General features: G+C 39.9%; 1 protein-coding gene and 1 non-coding gene across 5 annotated transcripts in view; both read left to right on the top strand.

The window, feature by feature from the left end:
* PDE2A (phosphodiesterase 2A) overlaps nucleotides 1–19,160 on the top strand; it is a 1,131,360-nt gene that overhangs the window by 486,668 nt on the left and 625,532 nt on the right. For all 4 annotated transcript variants that reach the window (XM_053708776.1, XM_053708774.1, XM_053708775.1 and 1 more), the window contains one exon: nucleotides 17,032–17,120. In XM_053708776.1, the coding sequence (XP_053564751.1) occupies nucleotides 17,032–17,120 (89 nt within the window). The remainder of the gene's footprint in view (nucleotides 1–17,031; nucleotides 17,121–19,160) is intronic.
* Nucleotides 3,181–3,291, top strand: LOC128655127 (U5 spliceosomal RNA). Its single transcript, XR_008401679.1, has one exon. It is a non-coding gene; the product is annotated as a U5 spliceosomal RNA (small nuclear RNA).

The raw sequence follows: 19,160 nt of genomic DNA, 5'->3' as shown, positions 1-19,160 counted from the left end.
TCTGATCTAACATCATTTGGGCATACAGCTAGAATAAAACAGGCTGCAGGGCATGCATCTGATTTGATATAATTTGGGCATACAGCTAACACAAACTGTAGGGCATGGATCTAATCTGACATAATTTGGGCATAGAGCTAGAATAACACAGACTACAGGGCATGCATCTGATCTGACATAATTTGGGTATACAGCTAGAATAACACAGACACAGACTACAGGGCATGCATCTGATCTGACATAATTTGGGCATACAGCTGGAATAATACAGACTGCAGGGCATGCATCTGATTTAACATCATTTGGGCACACAGCTGGAATAATACAGACTGCAGGTATTCCATCTGATCCAACATAATTTGGGCATACAGCTGGAATAACACAGACTGCAGGACATGCATCTGATCTGACATAATTTGGGCATACAGCTAAAATAATACAGACTGCATGGCATGCATCTGATCTGACATAATTTGGGCATACAGACTACTTGGTCATATTACTAGTGTAATGAAAACTGCTGGGGCCATGCGCCTGAAACAAGATTTATATTTGCAATTATGAGAGGAAATAGGTAATTATTTGTAATTTCATATAAATCAAGATGTCCACAGCCACTTGTACGATTGCTGATAGTTATTACTGAGTGTTACGTATGATTAATAATTATATGAAATGATCAATAGCTATAGCCAAGTTAAAATATTTATGAATTTATGTATCCCACTCTGTACGTTTTACAAACTGTATAATTTGTGCAAAACTGGCTATTTTAGGAAAAGATTATAAAAATGTGACAAGCTTAGTTACTGCTTGTTTAAAAATATTCTGTTTCAAAGAGCACAAATCTTATAGGGGGTGGTTTGAATTTAGACTTTGCATTGACATCTTGCAGTCTATTTTTAACTCAATGAATTGAAACCATAATGCTGGACTTCAGAAAATTCTGTATAAAAAGCTAATAATAATATTGGGAAAATATTGCAGGTTGTTTTTAAGACATAAAGGGCTAGATTACAAGTGGCGTGCTAACTGTAGCGTGCGTTTCTCTGCTTTTTGCACATGAGTTGAAAGAAAACGTGTTCCCTTGAGCGCAATCAAATTTAACGGGCATCAGGTTAGCGTGATTTCAGAGCTCTGATTAACTGTAACTCGAGACAAAAAAGTTGTAGAAAACACATCAAACATACATTTAACAGTACAGTTACACTCATACAACATAGTCTGATAAAAATTATTTAAAGAAACAAAAAGGATTTGAATTAAAAAGTTATAAGGGCTCCAAGAAAAGAGGTTTCAGGTTCGGGGGTTGTTTGTATTTCTTTTTCAGGTAAAAGAGCTGATTTCTTTGGGGCAATGCCCAGCGAAAGGCCCTTTTAAGGGCTATTGATAGTTTAGTTTAGGCTAGGGTTTTTTTTATTTTGGGGGCTTTTTTATTTTGATAGGGCTCTTAGATTAGGTGTAATTAGTTTAAATATCTTGTAATTTGTTTTTTATTTTCTGTAATTTAGTATTTGTTTGTTTTTGTAATTTAGCTAATTGTATTTAACTTATTTAATTGTATTTAATTTAGGTAATTTATTTAATTGTAGTGTAGTGTTAGGTGTTAGTGTAATTTAGGTTAGGTTTTATTTTACAGGTAAATTTTATTTTAGCACAGGACAGGTTAATAACTATTTAGTAACTATTCTACCTAGTTAAAATAAATACAAACTTGCCTGTAAAATAAAAATAAACCCTAAGCTAGCTACAATGTAACTATTAGTTATATTGTAGCTAGCTTAGGGTTTCTTTTATAAGTAAGTATTTAGTTTTAAATAGGAATAATTTAGACTTAGGTTTAAAGAGTTAATACATTTAGAATAGTGGCGGGGACGTTGGGGATGGCAGATTAGGGGTTAATAAATTTATGTAGGTGGCGGTGATGTTGGGGCAGCAGATTAGGGGTTAATAGGTATAATGTAGGTGGCGGCGATGTTAGGGGCAGCAGATTAGGGGTTAATAATATTTAATTAGTGTTTGCCAGGCGGGAGTGCAGCGGTTCAGGGGTTAATATGTTTATTCTAGTGGCAGCGATGTCCGGAGTGGCAGATTAGGGGTTAATAATTTTATTTTAGTGTTTGCGATGTGGAAGGGCCTGGGTTTAGGGGTTAATAGATAGTTTATGGGTGTTGGTGTACTTTTTAGCACTTTAGTTATGAGTTTTATGCTACAGCTTTAGTGTTTGACTTTAGATTGTGTTAGGAATCTTGGCAGTAGAGGGTGTACCACTCACTTTTTGGCCTCCCAGGACAAACTCGTAATACCGGCGCTATGTAAGTCCCATTGAAAAAAGCCTTTACAAAATTTACGTAAGTTGCTTTGAGTTCAGGCCAAAAAAGTGTGCGGTGCCCCTAAACCTGCAAGACTCGTAATACCGTGGGATCGTCTGGGTCAGATCAGCCATCTGGGGAAGCGGGTTCCTCTGAAGCCTCAGAGGCCCAACCCGCGAAGTCGGGGTCATCAGTTGCCCCGGTGGTGGTTAGTCTTGCTTTTCGTTATAGAGTGGCGTGCCTTTGTGTCCTACTTCGGCATGTTTTGGCGGTGCTGGAGGATCCTGGTACTAAAAGGTTGAGGATCCTCGGTCTTCGGTTCCAGACGGCAAGCTAGGTTAGACGTGTGGGGATGATGTAATCTCCTTGTCATCTCCAATTTTCTTTTCTTTTTTGGGTATCTTATTCCAGTTATGAGCTTTGGAAGAATGGGGTCTCTGATTGGCTGGTCCTGTTGGTGTACCCATTCTTCTTGGGCGTTTACCTGCGGGTGCTGCTCTCTTTTTCTTTGATCCGGTTAGGATGTATTTTATTTTTTATTTTTAAGAAGCTCATGTCTTATGATTTTTCCCTTGGGAAATATTCTTCTCTGGAATTTGATACTAGCGATTTTGTGGTCGCTTGGGCACTTCTGTGGAAGTCGCATGTTAAGGTGTTATTACATGGTTACGTCTTTAGATCCTTTTTGTCGATTCCTATTGGGGTCTTGATTTTCTGTGGCCTGGGTCAGTTTTGAGTGCCCTATGTAGCAGGCTGGTCCTGATGGGGCCCTATCTCTGTTCCTTACGGTCTATATCATCCACGTGGTCCTGGTGTAACTGGCTGACCTGGTTGGGTGGTGAGTTGCTCACTTGGATGAGGAGTTATTATTCTTGGTTTCTCTTCAGATCGAATAATGCTTCACCTTTTGCTAAGAGTTTTCGTGAAGTGGACTTTTCATGAGTTTTAATAAATTTTTGAGGCTCTGCCCATGCAGGGCTAAAACAGGGTGGAGGAAGCCTTCATCCAAAATGTCAGGCTGGTTCTCATTCTGCCTTTGGGTGGGGCACCAGGGGATTGTATCAGTCCTCACTTTCCTGTTCCTTGTGGGCAGGGGTCCAGAGTGGCTCTTACTAGGATCACTCTGGGTGAGTTCCTCGTCTTCCATTTTGAGGTTTCTTCTCTTGGAATATGTTTTCCTTGATGACGGTATCTCTTCCTTCAGGTTGAGGTTGATGGGCCTTTTTGTCCCCTTTCCTTGGGGTTGGCTTCTGGTCATCTATTTCTGGAAGTTAGAGCCTTTTGGTTGTTCTACTTCCGGGATCTCGTCTGCTCCCATAGTTTTTGGGAAATTTACAGATTATGTTGTCTCCCCTTTTTTCCTGTGTTGCCCCTGCTTAGGTGTTTTGGGGTTTCACCCACCAGGGGTAAGGATACACGTTGCTTCTTTAACCTTGAGCTATAGGGGTTTCAGGGAAAGGATCCTGAGGGATCTGGGGGAGTTTTGTTATCTTCTCAATCCGGTATCTAGGGTTTGAGTTTCTGTTCTCTCGTACGTTTTCTAGTCTTTGGACTTAGTGGGTGTTGTCCCTTGAGCCTTTAGGGGCTTCCAGAGTAGCTGTGTGGCTTTCGTCATTGCCATGCCCCCTTTGAGTTGAGAGTTGTATCCCGCTATGGTTGTCCTAAGCACTCTGGGTTTGGGACACTTGCGTGAGAGTTCAGTGTCCAAGGTGTCTTGGATATGTCTGTGATTGCATCGCCTGTGGTGCAAAGTCTACTCCGGATGGGGTAACCTAGTGGTTCCTCAGGGGTTATTAAATAATAAAGCTGGCTCCGTGTTCCGGGTGTCCGGGGTTTTTTGTCCTGTCTTTGACTAGATTTTTTTGGTGCTCTGTATCCAGATCCCTTAGGACTGGTTTGAGACGACCCAGTTTCCTGGTTCAGGGAAATCTTTTGTTCCTACGGGCATATCTTCTCTCCTGCATGAAGAATTAATCTTCTTTTGGGGCCGGCCATAGCGGCCGGATGGTTTTTATATGGCACTTGACCTTTTGAGTTTGTCTACAGCTTTACGTCCAGCCCGCTGTAGTAGCCTGATGGTTAGCTTAGCTGTCTAGCGGGCGGAAGGTTTGCAGTTTGAAACCAGCTGCAGCTATTTGCACCTTGATTGTGTGCAAATAGCTGCATCTCCCTTTGGGGTGAATTTGGCATTCCATGGTATCCACCTGGTGCTTGGAGGTGCTTTTTATTCCTCTGCTCAGTGGGTTTGTTCCACCTGCCTTGTGTGCTGGATATCAGTGTGAAGGGATGGTTTTCTGTGCCATGCCTTTACTGTAGTTAAAGGGACAGTATACTGTAAAATTGTTTTTCCCTTAAACTGTTTCCATTTACTTTATAACCAACTGCAGAGTATAAAATGTATGATAATTTGCTTTTTAAGGTTTATATGTGTGTATGAATTAGCTGATTTTGTGTTTTGAAGCCACAACCTAATAATATAGGTTGAGCTTGTAGGTATAATCAGATCTCATTACTTTATCACATTGAGTACATATACTTGCTTCTTTATCTTATATCTGCCCATAAACCAATCACCAATACTTGGAGAGAACAATGGGAAATTGACATTTTATTACCTTATCTCTTCTATACCCCACTGGTAGTATAATTTCTTCTGCTGGCTGTGTTTACACAGCTTGGCCTGGAGGCCAAAAACTTTCAGAATAGGTGGGGATACCACAGGCTAAATAAACTATTTCATATGCCAATATAAGGGTAATAGAAATACTTGTAAATCATGTAATACACTCCAGCAGGTAAAGTGGATCATTGGGAACAAATTAAAGGGGGGAACATTTTTGAGTAAACTGTCCCTTTAATAGAGGGTCTCCTTTTGGGAGTATCCCTCGTCTTCCGGAAGGGGGCTGCGTCTGGGTTCTGTAACCCAAGCTCTTTGGGGGGGCAGGATCCCTCCCTTTTTCCTTCCTTCAGGTCTGTTGAATTTTAATTCCCTAAGCCTTCAGATTTTTTCAGTCACTTTGGTGCTGGGTCTGTTGCCCGGAGAGAGAGTCAGGGATCCATCTGAGATGTTGATCTTTGGTCACGTATCATAGTTAGATATTGTGAGCCTTCGTTAGGTGAGAGGCCTCTCGGTGGATCCCTCCTCAACAGGTAGTTTTCTCTACTGTTTTCTGGGTTCTGTTCCTTCCTTTCCTGCCCCTTTTGGGGAGGTGTTGTCCTGCACTTCTCCAGAGTTCTTCTTTTCTGAAGATGGTCCTGTGCAGTTTTATAGCTAGGCTTGACGACCTGTGTTCGCTAAGTCCTTCTTTGCAGCAGGACGCCTATGGCTTTGGAGGAGCATATTCAGATATCTGAAGCTGTTTTTCAGCAGCTCCCAGGGACGTTTTGTCTTCAGGTGCTCTGTTCTGGGTGTGTTAGCACTCTGCGTAGGGGAGGGGTTTCTCCTCACTTTTTAGTTATCAGGGCATGACTTTGGTCCTTTGTTTCTTTGCGGTTGGGGATGTAAAAGCCCTCCCTTTGCTCTGCTGGACGGCAGGTTTTTTTTCATAGGTGCCCTGTTCATCCTGGTTCACTCTCTTAGAGTTACCTTTCTTTGGCCCTAGTCCTTTTGGGTTCTGAGGTTCTTTTCGGAGTTCTTTATCTGAGTCCCTTTTATTCCCCGATGGGGGAATGTGGATGTTTCCCTTTTCTTCTGATCAGGGGTGAGTGTATTTTGGCGTGCTGCGTGCCTGTGGGACTTCGTCTCCTTAGTGGCTTTTTGGCTCTGTGGAGTTTAATATCCTGAGCGGTCTTTAGCAAGGGCCTTACTGGTTCTAACTTTTGGGCAGTTACTGCGGCCTTTCCTTTTTTGTCCTTCGGCTTCTAGTGAAGCAGTTTTTCTGTCGGGAGCTTTGGTGTTTTCAGGCTGTGGTGCCCTCAGAAGGGGCCGCCTTCTGTACCCGCCCATTTTGCATTCAGTGTCCTCTATAGCTTGGGTTTTGTTTTCCCAAAAGTAATGAATGCAGCTGTGGACTCTCCCCGTTTATGAAGAAAAACATAAATTATGCTTACCTGATATACGTTATATAAATGCATAACTTAACAATAAATACACAAACACCATAATTTTCTTTTCTTCAGGTGGGGAAAGTCCACAGTTCCCTACCCGTGTTTTTTATAATGGGACGTCCGTTTCGTTTTTCTGGCACCTTTTTCATCCTGATATTTCTCCTAATGTTCCTTGTTCCCTTGGCAAAATGACTGGGGGATGAGGGAAGGGGGGTGGTGGTATTTAAGCCTTTGGCTGGTGTGTCTTTGCCTCCTCCTGGTGGCCAGGTTCTGAATTCCTAAAAGCAATTAATGCAGCTGTGGACTCTCCCCGTCTGAAGAAAAAAAAATGATCAGGTAAGCATAATTTATGTTTTTGTTTGATTTTTCAAAGTATACCCAGCAGATTCAAATGATACTATTAGTTTATGAATATATCATGGCATGTGAGAAAACAAGGTTGTAACCAACAAAAAAGAAGAAGGGTTTATCCTGAAATAAATAAGAGCTTTTAGGTATAGTTATATAACTTTGATCTGCACATGGGGCTCCCATGAGTCTCTACTCAAATAAATATACTTTTATTCGTGTCAGGTGATCACTACAGTGACCAGCTGGTTATGAAAACCTATATAGGGGCTTTATTTTAAAGAGGCGTTATGGGTGTTTTCCTATTATTTAAATTAAAACATTTTGGTTTATGTATATGACAACAAATATAAACTGATAACTATATAGGTAGCATTTTTAGCGCTGTCAGTAGTTTTACTTCTTGGATTTAGAACAAGGGGTCTTGCGTGTTGTCATTCACAGTTAAAAAGTTAAAGGGACAGTAAACATTATTTCCTTCCAAAGGCAGGGAGAGTCCACAACCTCATTCATAACTGTTTGGAATATCAACACCTGACCACCAGGAGGAGGCAAAGACACCCCAGCCAAAGGCAATAAATACCCCTCCCACTTCCCCATCCCCCCAGTCATTCTTTGCCTTTCATCACTAGAGGAGGATGGCAGAGAAGGTGTATAGAAGATAGTCCTTTAATGGGAATGTTCCCTGCAATAGAGGACTGGGGTATTGGAGTAGCCATGTACATCTCTCAGTGAGAGTAGTGGTGAAGGTTAGATCCATTATGCATCAGGGAATGTTCTCTGTTAGCATATGGATAGTTAACTAAATACACATAGGCAATCAGTGTAGATGAGTTACACTGATTCTCCTTTGTCTCATTCAGGTCACTGTCAGAGGGGATGCCTGTCACATCTTGAGCAGCTGTGTGCGTGCTCCACAGCATGATTTCTGGGGGTAAGTCCCTTTATTTTATTATGGGAATAGGTGGTTCTCATAGGGATGCCGCAAGAAAGCTGACAGTGTGGGTTTTACCTACTTCCCCTGAGGGATCTGAGGAAAACAAGTCCCAGTGTTGGGGTTTACTTTATTGACACACCTGGGTACTTAACTCCTTTGCGGAGTACTTGTGAGGGTTGAAGGCGGCTCTGGGGCCTTTCTTAGACAGATGGCAGACTGGGGCATGAAATATTTTATTATTGGTGCAATAAATTACTCGCACGCTCAGACTGGCAGTGGGGGCGGAGGTACATCGCGCTCCATGTGACCGGCTTCTTCTCTTGCCGGTACTTGCAAGGAGCTGTGGAGCATCTGAAATTAGCAATCGCATCTGGGAGAGACCAGTCAGACTGAGAATATCTAGCCTGTGTCTCTAAGAGGGGGTAAGCAAACCAGCCTACGGGAGGATAGAGGTGCCTTTTATTTTCAAAGATTTTTTGATTACGGTCCTTGTTTAGACTAACAGTTGTGGAATCTCCATTCTAAAAGTTATGGAGGACTCTAATGTTAACCCTTCTGAGGGTTCTTTAGCCAGAATTAATATCATTAATAATTGCCTTTATTGTGAGGAGGCCATAGTATATCCTCCTGCTCAGTTCTGTTCCATCTGTCTGGGGGTTGTTTTAAAACCCAGGAAGGAATCTAAGAATGCTCTTTCTTCTGATAATTTAACCCACTCTGAGCCTTCTACCTCACAGGAGTCTGTTCTCCAGGGGATGCTTTTCCTCTCCCCTCAACCTGGATTTAATCCTATCTCACAAGCAGTCCCTTGCGGCCAGCCTTTACCTCCTACTAGGGGTAATTTTTTTCCTGCAGATTTTTCCTCACAATTGCAATCTGCTGTAATGACGGCCCTAAATGCCTTACCGATTTTTGGGAAACACAAGAGAAAGGTAAAGCATAGTCCTGCAGATTTGGAGGACATTTCTTCCATTCAGTCAGAGTTCTCTAACCTATCTCATATTTCTGAGGATGACCTAACGTCTGTAGCATCAGAAGGTGAAACATAAGATGCAGAGACTTCTGAGGTTAAGGCTCCTGCCTCTGAGGAGTCTTGGTTCAGATTTAAAATTGAACATCTCTGTTTCCTTTTGAAGGAGGTTTCAACTACTTTGGAAGTTTCAGAAGCTAAGCTTATGGAAGAACCCATGATCCCTAAACTTGATAGGGTCTATGAAGATAGGAAAGCTCCTGAGACCTTTCCAATTCAAGTTTGCATGGCTAGTATTATTTCCAGTGAATAGGAGAAGATTGGATCTCCTTTCTCTCCCTTGTCTACTTTTATAAAGTTGTTCCCGGTTCCTGACTCTCACCTGGAACTGTGGAGTTCTGTTCCCAAGGTAGACAGAGCAATTTCTACTGTTGCTAAGCGCACTACCATTCCGTTGAAAGATAGCTCTTCCTTTAGGGACCCGATAGATAAGAAGTTGGAAAGTTACTTAAGGAGAATGTTCAAACATATGGGTTTCCTTTTTCAACCAGCAGCTGCAGTGGCCACTATTGCGGGTGCCACATCTTACTGGTGCGACTCCTTGTCGGAATTAATTGAAGTTTAGTCACCCTTAGAGGATATACAAGACAGGATCAAGGCTCTTAGAATAGCCAATACCTTTATCTGTGATGCTAATATGCAGATTATTTGCCTGAATGTAAAGTCCTCAGGATTTGCGGTGTTAGCTCGCAGAGCCCTGTGGTTAAAATCCTGGTCTGCTAATATTGTTTCCAAATCCAGGCTTCTTTCATTGCCCTTCAAAGGGAAGGTACTATTTGGACCTGGATTGGATTCTATCATTTCTACTGTTACTGAATGAAAGGGTTCCTTTCTCCCACAAGATAAGAAGGCGAGACCCAAGGGTTGCTCGCCAGCTAATTTTCTTTCCTTTCAATCTGATATGTCTCAGCAGGCCCAGTCAGCCTCCAAGCCCGAACAATCTAAGGGTACTTAGAACTGGAAGCCTCCTCAATCTTGGAACAAATCCAAACAGTCCAAAGAAGCCCACAGAGAGTAAATTGTCATGAAGGGGTGGCTCCCGATCTGGGATCGGATCAGGTAGGGGGCAAATTGGCTCTTTTTTCGGAGGTCTGGAAACAGGATGTTCAGAATCGTTGGGTGTTAGACGTAGTGTCCCAAGGATACAGAATAAGATTCAAATCATGTCCTCCCAGAGGAAGATTTATAATGTCCAGACTGTCTTCAAGGTCAGAGAAGAGAGCTGCCTTTCTATATTGCATTCGGGATCTGTCCTCCTAGGGATCATAGTCCCGGTACCTGTCTCTCAAAGGGGACTAGGATTTGACTCAAATCTCTTTGTAGTTCCCAAAAAGGAGGGAACTTTTCTCCCTATCGTAGACTTAAAGTGTCTAAACTAATTTCTCATTCAGGTCCATCCTTCCCTTGATCCATGAGGGACAGTGCATGAACACAATAGACTTAAAGGGACACCAATTTTCATATAACTGCATGCTATATACACTACTATAAATAATAATATGCACAGATACTGATATAAAATCCAGTATAACACCGTTTAAAAACTTACTTAGAAGCTTTCAGTTTAGCTCTGTTTAAAAGGTTACTGGAACACCCACTGCACAGAAGCAAGCTGGAGTAGGTATTCTCCTAAAACTTTGGGGCTTGGTTAGGAGTATGAAAATCAGAACAATGTTATTTAAAAATAAGCAAAACTATCCATTTAAAAAAAAAAAACAACAACAAAAAACTGTGGGCTATATAAATGGATCATCTTCAAAACATTTATGCAAAGAAAAATCTAGTGTATAATGTCCCTTAAAGGATGCTTACCTCCATGCCCCAATCCACAGGGATCACTTCCAGTTCCTGAGGTTTTGTGTTTCTGGATCAGCACTTCCAGTTCATATCTCTTCCATTTGGCTTAGCTACTGCTCCCATAATATTTACAAAGGTTCTGGGTGCTCTTCTAGCGGTGGCCAGATCCCAAGGTATTGTGGTAGCTCCCTATCTGGATGATATCTTGGTTCAGGCTACCTCTTTTCCCTTAGCAATAGCTCATTCAGAATCACTACTGAGTCTCCTTCTGTCACGATTCTGCTGCTACATCTGACATCCTGTCTAAGCTCCTCCCAGTTTTTCTTTAAAAGTTCTACTCGCCCTTAACCTAGTGATTAGTAATTTTGCTGAAGTGCTCTGAATACTCTAGTCACCTAAGCTCCTGCCTGTCATTCTGTTCACAAGGAATACAACCTATCGGATATAACCAATAAAGAGACATACAGAGAAGCCGAGAGTGCTCTAAGTTTGGGTACAGCTTAATCATTCTGCTGAGCCCCTTACTCTTCCTGCTACCTATTAAACAAACCTATGGCTGTTCGTTTTATAATCAGCTCTCTTACGACAACTAAACACTGAGGCTGAAAATATTGAATTCAGCTCCAAGGGAAACCATCCACCTTCTTTGTTTTCAACAGCCTGGAGAAACTGCTTCTCCGAAAACACCGAGACCGAGCGCACAGCTGAACCACCGCTGATGTCACCAACCTCTAACAAGCAACCGGATACTTTGTTGCTTCTTCTGCCGCACAGCTCCTAATCAGCTGAACTGTTTCAGTACACAATTCCTCCACACAACCTGACACTCTGTTGAACCGGGCTCCACACGTAGTCTTTGCCACAGACCCCATATTACGAGCTCCTTAAAGCAACAGTGTTGCATTCTCTGGGGTACTTAAAAATCAGATATTCCACAATATCACTTATATGAATGCTCATTAAACATTTTGAACTCTCACTCTCTTGGTTTACTAATGTCCTATAATCTGGAGAAAATATCCACTTTTTTAGCAACCAGAACTACTTATATTCATAGTAGATTCGAAGTTAAAAAGTGATACAAACAATATATTTTAGTTTGCTCACATTTAAGTCTGCAGCTGTGTTCCACATAATACCTACTCCTGAGTTATATCTAGTCTGCCCTGACACCTTCAGTCTCATGGGTGGAAGAAAAATCTAGAAAATAGTTCTCTGACTCCCTCTACCAGGTTAGTCTTTCTGGGTATCATCATCGACTCAGTTTCCATGAGAATATTTCTGACATAACTGAAATGTTCCAAGCTAGTTTCGGCTGGCCGTTCCCTACAATCCACCTCAAATCCTTCGGTGGCTCAGTGTTTGGAAGTGGTCTAATGGTCTAATGGCGTCTTCTATAGACATTATTCCTTTTGCTCACTTCCATCTCAGACATCTACAACTATGCATGCTCAGACAATGGAACGGAGATCACTTAAAACTATCTCAGCAGATTGTGTTAGACAAGAGAATCTTTCTCTTGGTGGCTCTGTCAGGATCATCTGTCTCTAGGAACATGCTTTTACAGACCGTCCTGGGAGATTGTGACTATGGATGCCAGACTTTAAGGCTGGGAAGCAGTCTGGGGTTCCAGGATGGCCCAGGGTACTTGGTCCAGAGAAGAGTCTTCTCTTCCGATAAATATTCTAGAACTGCGGGTGATTCTCAATGTTTTGAGGGCTTGCCCCAGCACAGTTCCACCCAGCATATCAGAATTCAATCAGACAATATTACCTCGGTTGTGTACACCAACCATCAGGGAGGCACAATAAGTTCAATAGCGATGAATGAGGTACCCCAAATCCTTCAGTGGGCAAAGACCCACAACTGTTGCCTCTCAGTGATTAACATTCTGGGAGTGGAGAACTGGGAAGCCAATTTTCTCAGCAGAGAATCCTTACACCCAGTAAAGTGGTCCCTCCACCCCAGGTGTTTTCAGAGATAACCCTCAGATGGGGGTGCCGGAGATATATCTCATGGCATCTCGTTTCAATGCCAAACTACCCAGGTACGGGTCGAGATCGAGAGATTCTCAAACAGAGTTGGTAGACGCATTAGCGTTTTCCTGGAGGTTCAGACTCATATATCTTTTTCCTCCATTACCTCTACTGCCTCGTGTAGTAGCCCGCATCAAACAGGAGCAGGCCTGAGTAATCCTAATAACTCCTTAATGGCCTCGAAGACATGGTTTGCAGATCTAATAAGGATCTCCTCCTCCCCTCCCTCGAGGTTACCTTACCGGAAGGATCTTCTTATGCAGGGTCCATTTCTTCATCAGAACCTAGACTCTCTACACTTGACTGTGTATCTCTTGAACGTCTAGTTTTAGCTAAGAGAGGCTTTTCAGATAAGGTCATAGATATCTTAATCCAGGCTTGGAAGCCTGTCACGAGGCATATTTACCATAAGTTTTGGCGGACCTATCTTCATTGGTGCGAGAAACGTGGGGTTTCTTGGCACAAGGTGAAGGTTTCTGTTCTTTTATCTTTCTTTCAGGAGGGATTGGATAATGGTTTATCCACTAGTTCCCTGAAGGGTCAGATATTGGCTCTATCTTTTTTACTATATAGGAGATTGACCCTGGTTCGAATCAGACGAGAGTTTAGAAATGTTGCTCCTCCTTGGAGCCTCAACCTTGTTCTTAGAATTTTACAACAGGCTCCGTTTAAGCCCATGCATTCTGTTGACCTCAAGCTTTTGTTTTGGAAGGTTCTGTTTTTGTTAGCTATTGCTTCGGCATGCAGAGTTTCTGAAATTGCTACTTTACAATGTGACCCCCTTATCTTGTGTTTCATGCTGATAAGGCGGTTTTACGTACAAAGTTAGGTTATCTACCCAAGGTAGTCTCAGATCATAGCATTAATCAGGAAATAGTTGTTCCGTCTTTTTGTCCTAAACCTTCCTCCCTTAAGGAACGGTTACTTTATAATCTGGATGTGGTTTGTGCTTTAAAATTTTACCTTCAAGCTACTAAGGACTTCAGGCAGTCCTCAACCTTTAAGAACAAAGCCTCTATGGATCAGATTTGTAAGGCGGCTACATGGTCCTCCTTACATACTTTTTCAAAATTCTACAAATTTGATGTTTTCGCTTCGGCCGAAGCGGCTTTTGGGAGAAAGGTCTTACAGGCTGTGGTGTCCTCAGTTTCGGGTCAGCCTACTTTTCTTTTGTCCTCAGTGTCCTCTGGAGCTTGGGTATTGGTTCCCAACCATTATGAATGAAGTTGTGGACTCTCCCAGCCTTTGGAAGGAAAACAAAAGTTATGCTTACCAGATAAATTCCTTTCCTTCCTGGCAGGGAGAGTCTATGACCCCGCCCGTAATTGTGTTTTGGCGGCTTCATTATTGATTTTTTTTCTACTGGCACCTCTACAACCTAATGCTTCTCCTTCTTTTCCTCGTTCCCTCGGCCGAATGACTGGGGGGGGGGCGAGGAAGTAGGAAAGGTATGTATAGCCTTTAGCTGGGGTGTATTTGCCTCCTTCTGGTGGTCAGGTGTTGATATTCCCAACAGTTATGAATGAAGTCGTGGACACTCCCTGCCAGGAAGGAAAGGAATTTATCTGGTAAACATACATTTTGTTTTTTATATATTGCAGTTTTAATATTACAGTAGACCAGAGTAGACTCTAAGATAAGTTCTTATCTGCTACTGTACATTAGAGACTATGGAGCCGATTTAACAAACTGTCAATCCGCCCAATGCAGCTCTTTCCGCGCAAGGTTTCAGGCTCACCGGAAACAGCAGTTAAGAAGCAGCAGTCTTAAGACTCCTGCTCCTTAACTCGTACACCTCCTCTGAGGCTGCGGACATCAATCCGCCCGATTGTATATGATCGGGTTGATTGACACCCCCTGCTAGCGGCCGATTGGCAGCAAACTTGCAGGGGGCGGCATTGCACAAGCATTTCACCAGAACTGCTTGTGCAATGTTAAATGTCACTGATCAGATCATGTCAAACAGACGTTTGATAAATCTGCCCCTAAAGGTATTCTGACATGAGTTGTGTGTGTGCGTGCTCTGCTAAAACAACGGGGCGGACAATACAGCATCTCAATGACTGTGCTGCTCACTTGCTCTAATATTAAATAAGGATCAGAGCAGGATAGTAAGCAAACATGAAATAAAGGGCACTGAAGATCCTGCTTTAAACTGCATTTTTACAACAAAGCAGACGATCTTGCATTGTAGACATCTGCTAAAAGTCCATTCTCCAACTAAGCTATAGATTTTGAATGGTTAAAAGGCAGAAACAAACTGTATAATATGTTTATAAGTGTACCGGTTCTCCTATGTGCTTAAAGGGACACTGAACCCAAATTTTTTCTTTCGTGATTCAGATGGAGCATGCAATTTTAAGCAACTTTCTAATTTACTCCTATTATCAATTTTTCTTTGTTCTCTTGCAATCGTTATTTGAAAAAGAAGGCATCTAAGCTTTTTTTTTTTGGTTCAAAACTCTGAACAGCACTTTTTTATTGGTGGATGAATTTATCCACCAATCAGCAAGGACAACCCAGGTTGTTCACCAAAAATGGGCCAGCATCTAAACTTACATTCTTGCATTTAAAATAAAGATACCAATAGAATGAAGAAAGTTTGATAATAGGAGTAAATTCGAAAGTTGCTTAAAATGTCATGCTCGATCTGAATCACAAAAGAAAAAAATTGGATTCAGTGTCCCTTTAACAATATATTTAGTGCTGACATAACTATATCATTATCTATCTCAATATGCCGGGACATGGAGGTCGGAGTTGATGAGTGAGATAATTTAGTAAGATAACATATGTATAGGTAATCTAGTGCATTCTTGCAGAACTGATCATTACAACGGAACGTTCAGAAATTTAGACACAAAGGAGCCAATCAGGCAGCGTATTTATGTCGCCACCAGCCATTGGCTATATCCAGCTTAAAACCAGCAGTGTATTGCAGCAACATATCTAGCTGTAAATATGTGTTTCTTGCGAGAGATAAACATATAGCTGAGTTTAAGCATTATTGCAATTATAAAATGTGCGACACATTAGCGCATTGTATTGTTGCCCGTATATGTCCCTTTAAGAAGAAGTGTTATTGGCAAGGATGGTGCCTTTGTATGAGAATAAACTCGTAATCAATAAATGATTCAAAGTGTAATGACAACATCAGCAAACTATTAGCTATGTGATCTTATTTGTTATTATTTTTTTTACATTTTGGATATGTTACTGCTGCAGAATCTGTCCGTGCTCAAATAACCGATAATAATAATAAGTGCAGTATATTAGTAAAGTAAGTTAACAATAGTTTGAATGGAAAGTAAAGTCAAAATGAAACTTAAAAAAGGACACTAAACCCAAATTTTGATTTTGATTCAGAAAAAGCATGGAATTTTAAGCAACTTTCTAATTTACTCCTATTATCAATTTTTCTTTGTTCTCTTGCTATCTTTATTTAAAAAGCAGGAATGTAATGCATAGGAGTCGGCCCATTTTTGGTTGAGAACCTGGGTTATGCTTGCTTATTGGTGGGTAAATGTCAGCCTCCAATAAGCAAGCGCTATCCATGGTGCTGAACTAAAATGGGCTGGCTGCTAAGATTTACATTCCTGTTTTTAAAATAAAGATACCAAGAGAATGAAGAAAAATTGATAATAGGAGTAAATTAGAAAGTTGCTTAAAATTTCATGCTCTATTTGAATCATGAAAGAAAAAAATGTGGGTTCAGTGTCCCTTTAATTACCCAGATAGAACATGCAATTTTTAATAACTTTCCAATTTAGTTCTATTATCAAATGTGCTTTGTTCTCTTGGTATCCTTTGCTGAAGACTACATCTAGATATGCTGGTAGGAGTTTAGGAGCGTGCACAAGTCTATAACAGTCTTTGGCAGTAATGTTTGCAAATATGTATAACATTCCTATAAACATTGTTGCAAACACTGCTGCCAATGCATAAAGGTATGTGCATGATCCAGCGCCCACCTACGAGTACTCTTTAACAAAGGACACCAAGAGGACTAAATAAACTTGATAATATAATTAAATTGGAAAGATGATTAAAATGTCATGTTCTATCCTTTTAAGTTTTATTTTGACTTTACTGTCCGTTTAAATGTACAAATAAGTCAAAAGTAAACTTTCATGACAGGGAGAGAACATAAAATAAATAAAAAAAACTTTATTTCTTTATAAAAATGATGTTTTGCTGACACTTATCGCCTTTCAGTGTGATTGTGCCCGTGTCTTGAGCATTACACATATTACATTGTTGCAAATATAGCTGCAATATAGTGCATACGACACGTGAACGCTCCTGAGCCTTCTTCAGTATTCTCTTATGTAAAGTTTTAACAAAGGAGACAAAGAGAAATAGATCATTTGATAAAAACAGTGAATTGAAAGTGTTTTTTTTTTAAATTGCATGAGTGAATTATGAAACTTTCATTCTGACTCCTCTGTCCATTAATAGGTAAAGTTGTGACCATGTACGTTGTGAGGCTGTGTAAAATAGTGACACTCTCTTGCTGTCTCACAGGACAATGCCTTTGTCTACCTGCTGGAAGCAGATGGCCGTCTGATGTGCCAAGACCCCCCTCATGAGCTGCCTCAGGAAGGAAAACTCAGGTAATATACAGTCCTGCAGATGGCGCTGTGGGATTAGTGCACATGGGGGAACTTTAGTACTAGCGGGAATTCTTGTTCATTTCTATACATTGGTATGAACTATATAGCTACAGTGTTCTAATTTCTATACATTGGTATGAACCATATAGCTACAATATTCTCATTTCTATAGATTGGTATGAACCATATAACTACAGTATTCTAATTTCTATACATTGGTATGAACCATATAGCTACAATATTCTCATTTCTATAGATTGGTATGAACCATATAACTACAGTATTCTAATTTCTATACATTGGTATGAACCATATAGCTACAATATTCTCATTTCTATAGATTGGTATGAACCATATAACTACAGTATTCTAATTTCTATACATTGGTATGAACCATATAGCTACAATATTCTCATTTCTATAGATTGGTATGAACCATATAACTACAGTATTCTAATTTCTATACATTGGTATGAACCATATAGCTACAGTAATCTCATTTGTATACATTGGTATGAACCATATAACTACAGTAATCTCATTTGTATACATTGGTATGAACCATATAGCTACAGTAATCTCATTTGTATACATTAGTATGAACCATATAGCTACAGTAATCTCATTTGTATACATTGGTATGAACCATATAACTACAATATTCTCATTTATATACATTAGTATGAACCATATAACTACAGTAATCTAATTTCTATACATTGGTATGAACCATATAGCTACAGTAATCTCATTTGTATACATTGGTATGAACCATATAACTACAGTAATCTCATTTGTATACATTGGTATGAACCATATAACTACAGTATTCTCATTTCTATACATTGGTATGAACCATATAACTACAATATTCTCATTTCTATACATTAGTATGAACCATATAACTACAGTAATCTCATTTCTATACATTGGTATGAACCATATAACTACAGTATTCTCATTTCTATACATTGGTATGAACCATATAACTACAATATTCTCATTTCTATACATTAGTATGAACCATATAACTACAGTAATCTCATTTGTATACATTGGTATGAACCATATAACTACAATATTCTCATTTCTATACATTAGTATGAACCATATAACTACAGTATTCTCATTTCTATACATTGGTATGAACCATATAACTACAATATTCTCATTTCTATACATTAGTATGAACCATATAACTACAGTAATCTCATTTGTATACATTGGTATGAACCATATAACTACAATATTCTCATTTCTATACATTAGTATGAACCATATAACTACAGTAATCTCATTTGTATACATTGGTATGAACCATATAACTACAATATTCTCATTTCTATACATTAGTATGAACCATATAACTACAGTAATCTCATTTGTATACATTGGTATGAACCATATAACTACAGTAATCTCATTTGTATACATTGGTATGAACCATATAGCTACAATATTCTCATTTCTATGCATTAGTATGAACCATATAACTACAGTAATCTCATTTGTATACATTGGTATGAACCATATAACTACAGTAATCTCATTTGTATACATTGGTATGAACAATATAGCTACAGTATTCTCATTTCTATACATTGGTATGAACCATATAACTACAGTAATCTCATTTGTATACATTGGTATGAACCATATAGCTACAGTATTCTCATTTCTATACATTGGTATGAACCATATAGCTACAGTATTCTCATTTCTATACATTGGTATGAACCATATAACTACAATATTCTCATTTCTATACATTGGTATGAACCATATAACTACAGTATTCTCATTTCTATACATTGGTATGAACCATATAACTACAGTATTCTCAGTTCTATACATTGGTATGAACCATATAACTACAGTAATCTCATTTCTATACATTGGTATGAACCATATAGCTACAATATTCTCATTTCTATAGATTGGTATGAACCATATAGCTACAATATTCTCATTTCTATAGATTGGTATGAACCATATAACTACAATATTCTCATTTCTATAGATTGGTATGAACCATATAAC

The sequence above is a fragment of the Bombina bombina genome, chromosome 3 (genome assembly GCF_027579735.1).
Source record: "Bombina bombina isolate aBomBom1 chromosome 3, aBomBom1.pri, whole genome shotgun sequence".
Taxonomy (NCBI): domain Eukaryota; kingdom Metazoa; phylum Chordata; class Amphibia; order Anura; family Bombinatoridae; genus Bombina; species Bombina bombina.
Note: the sequence above shows the minus strand (reverse complement) of the source record. Positions and strands in the feature narration are given on the sequence as shown.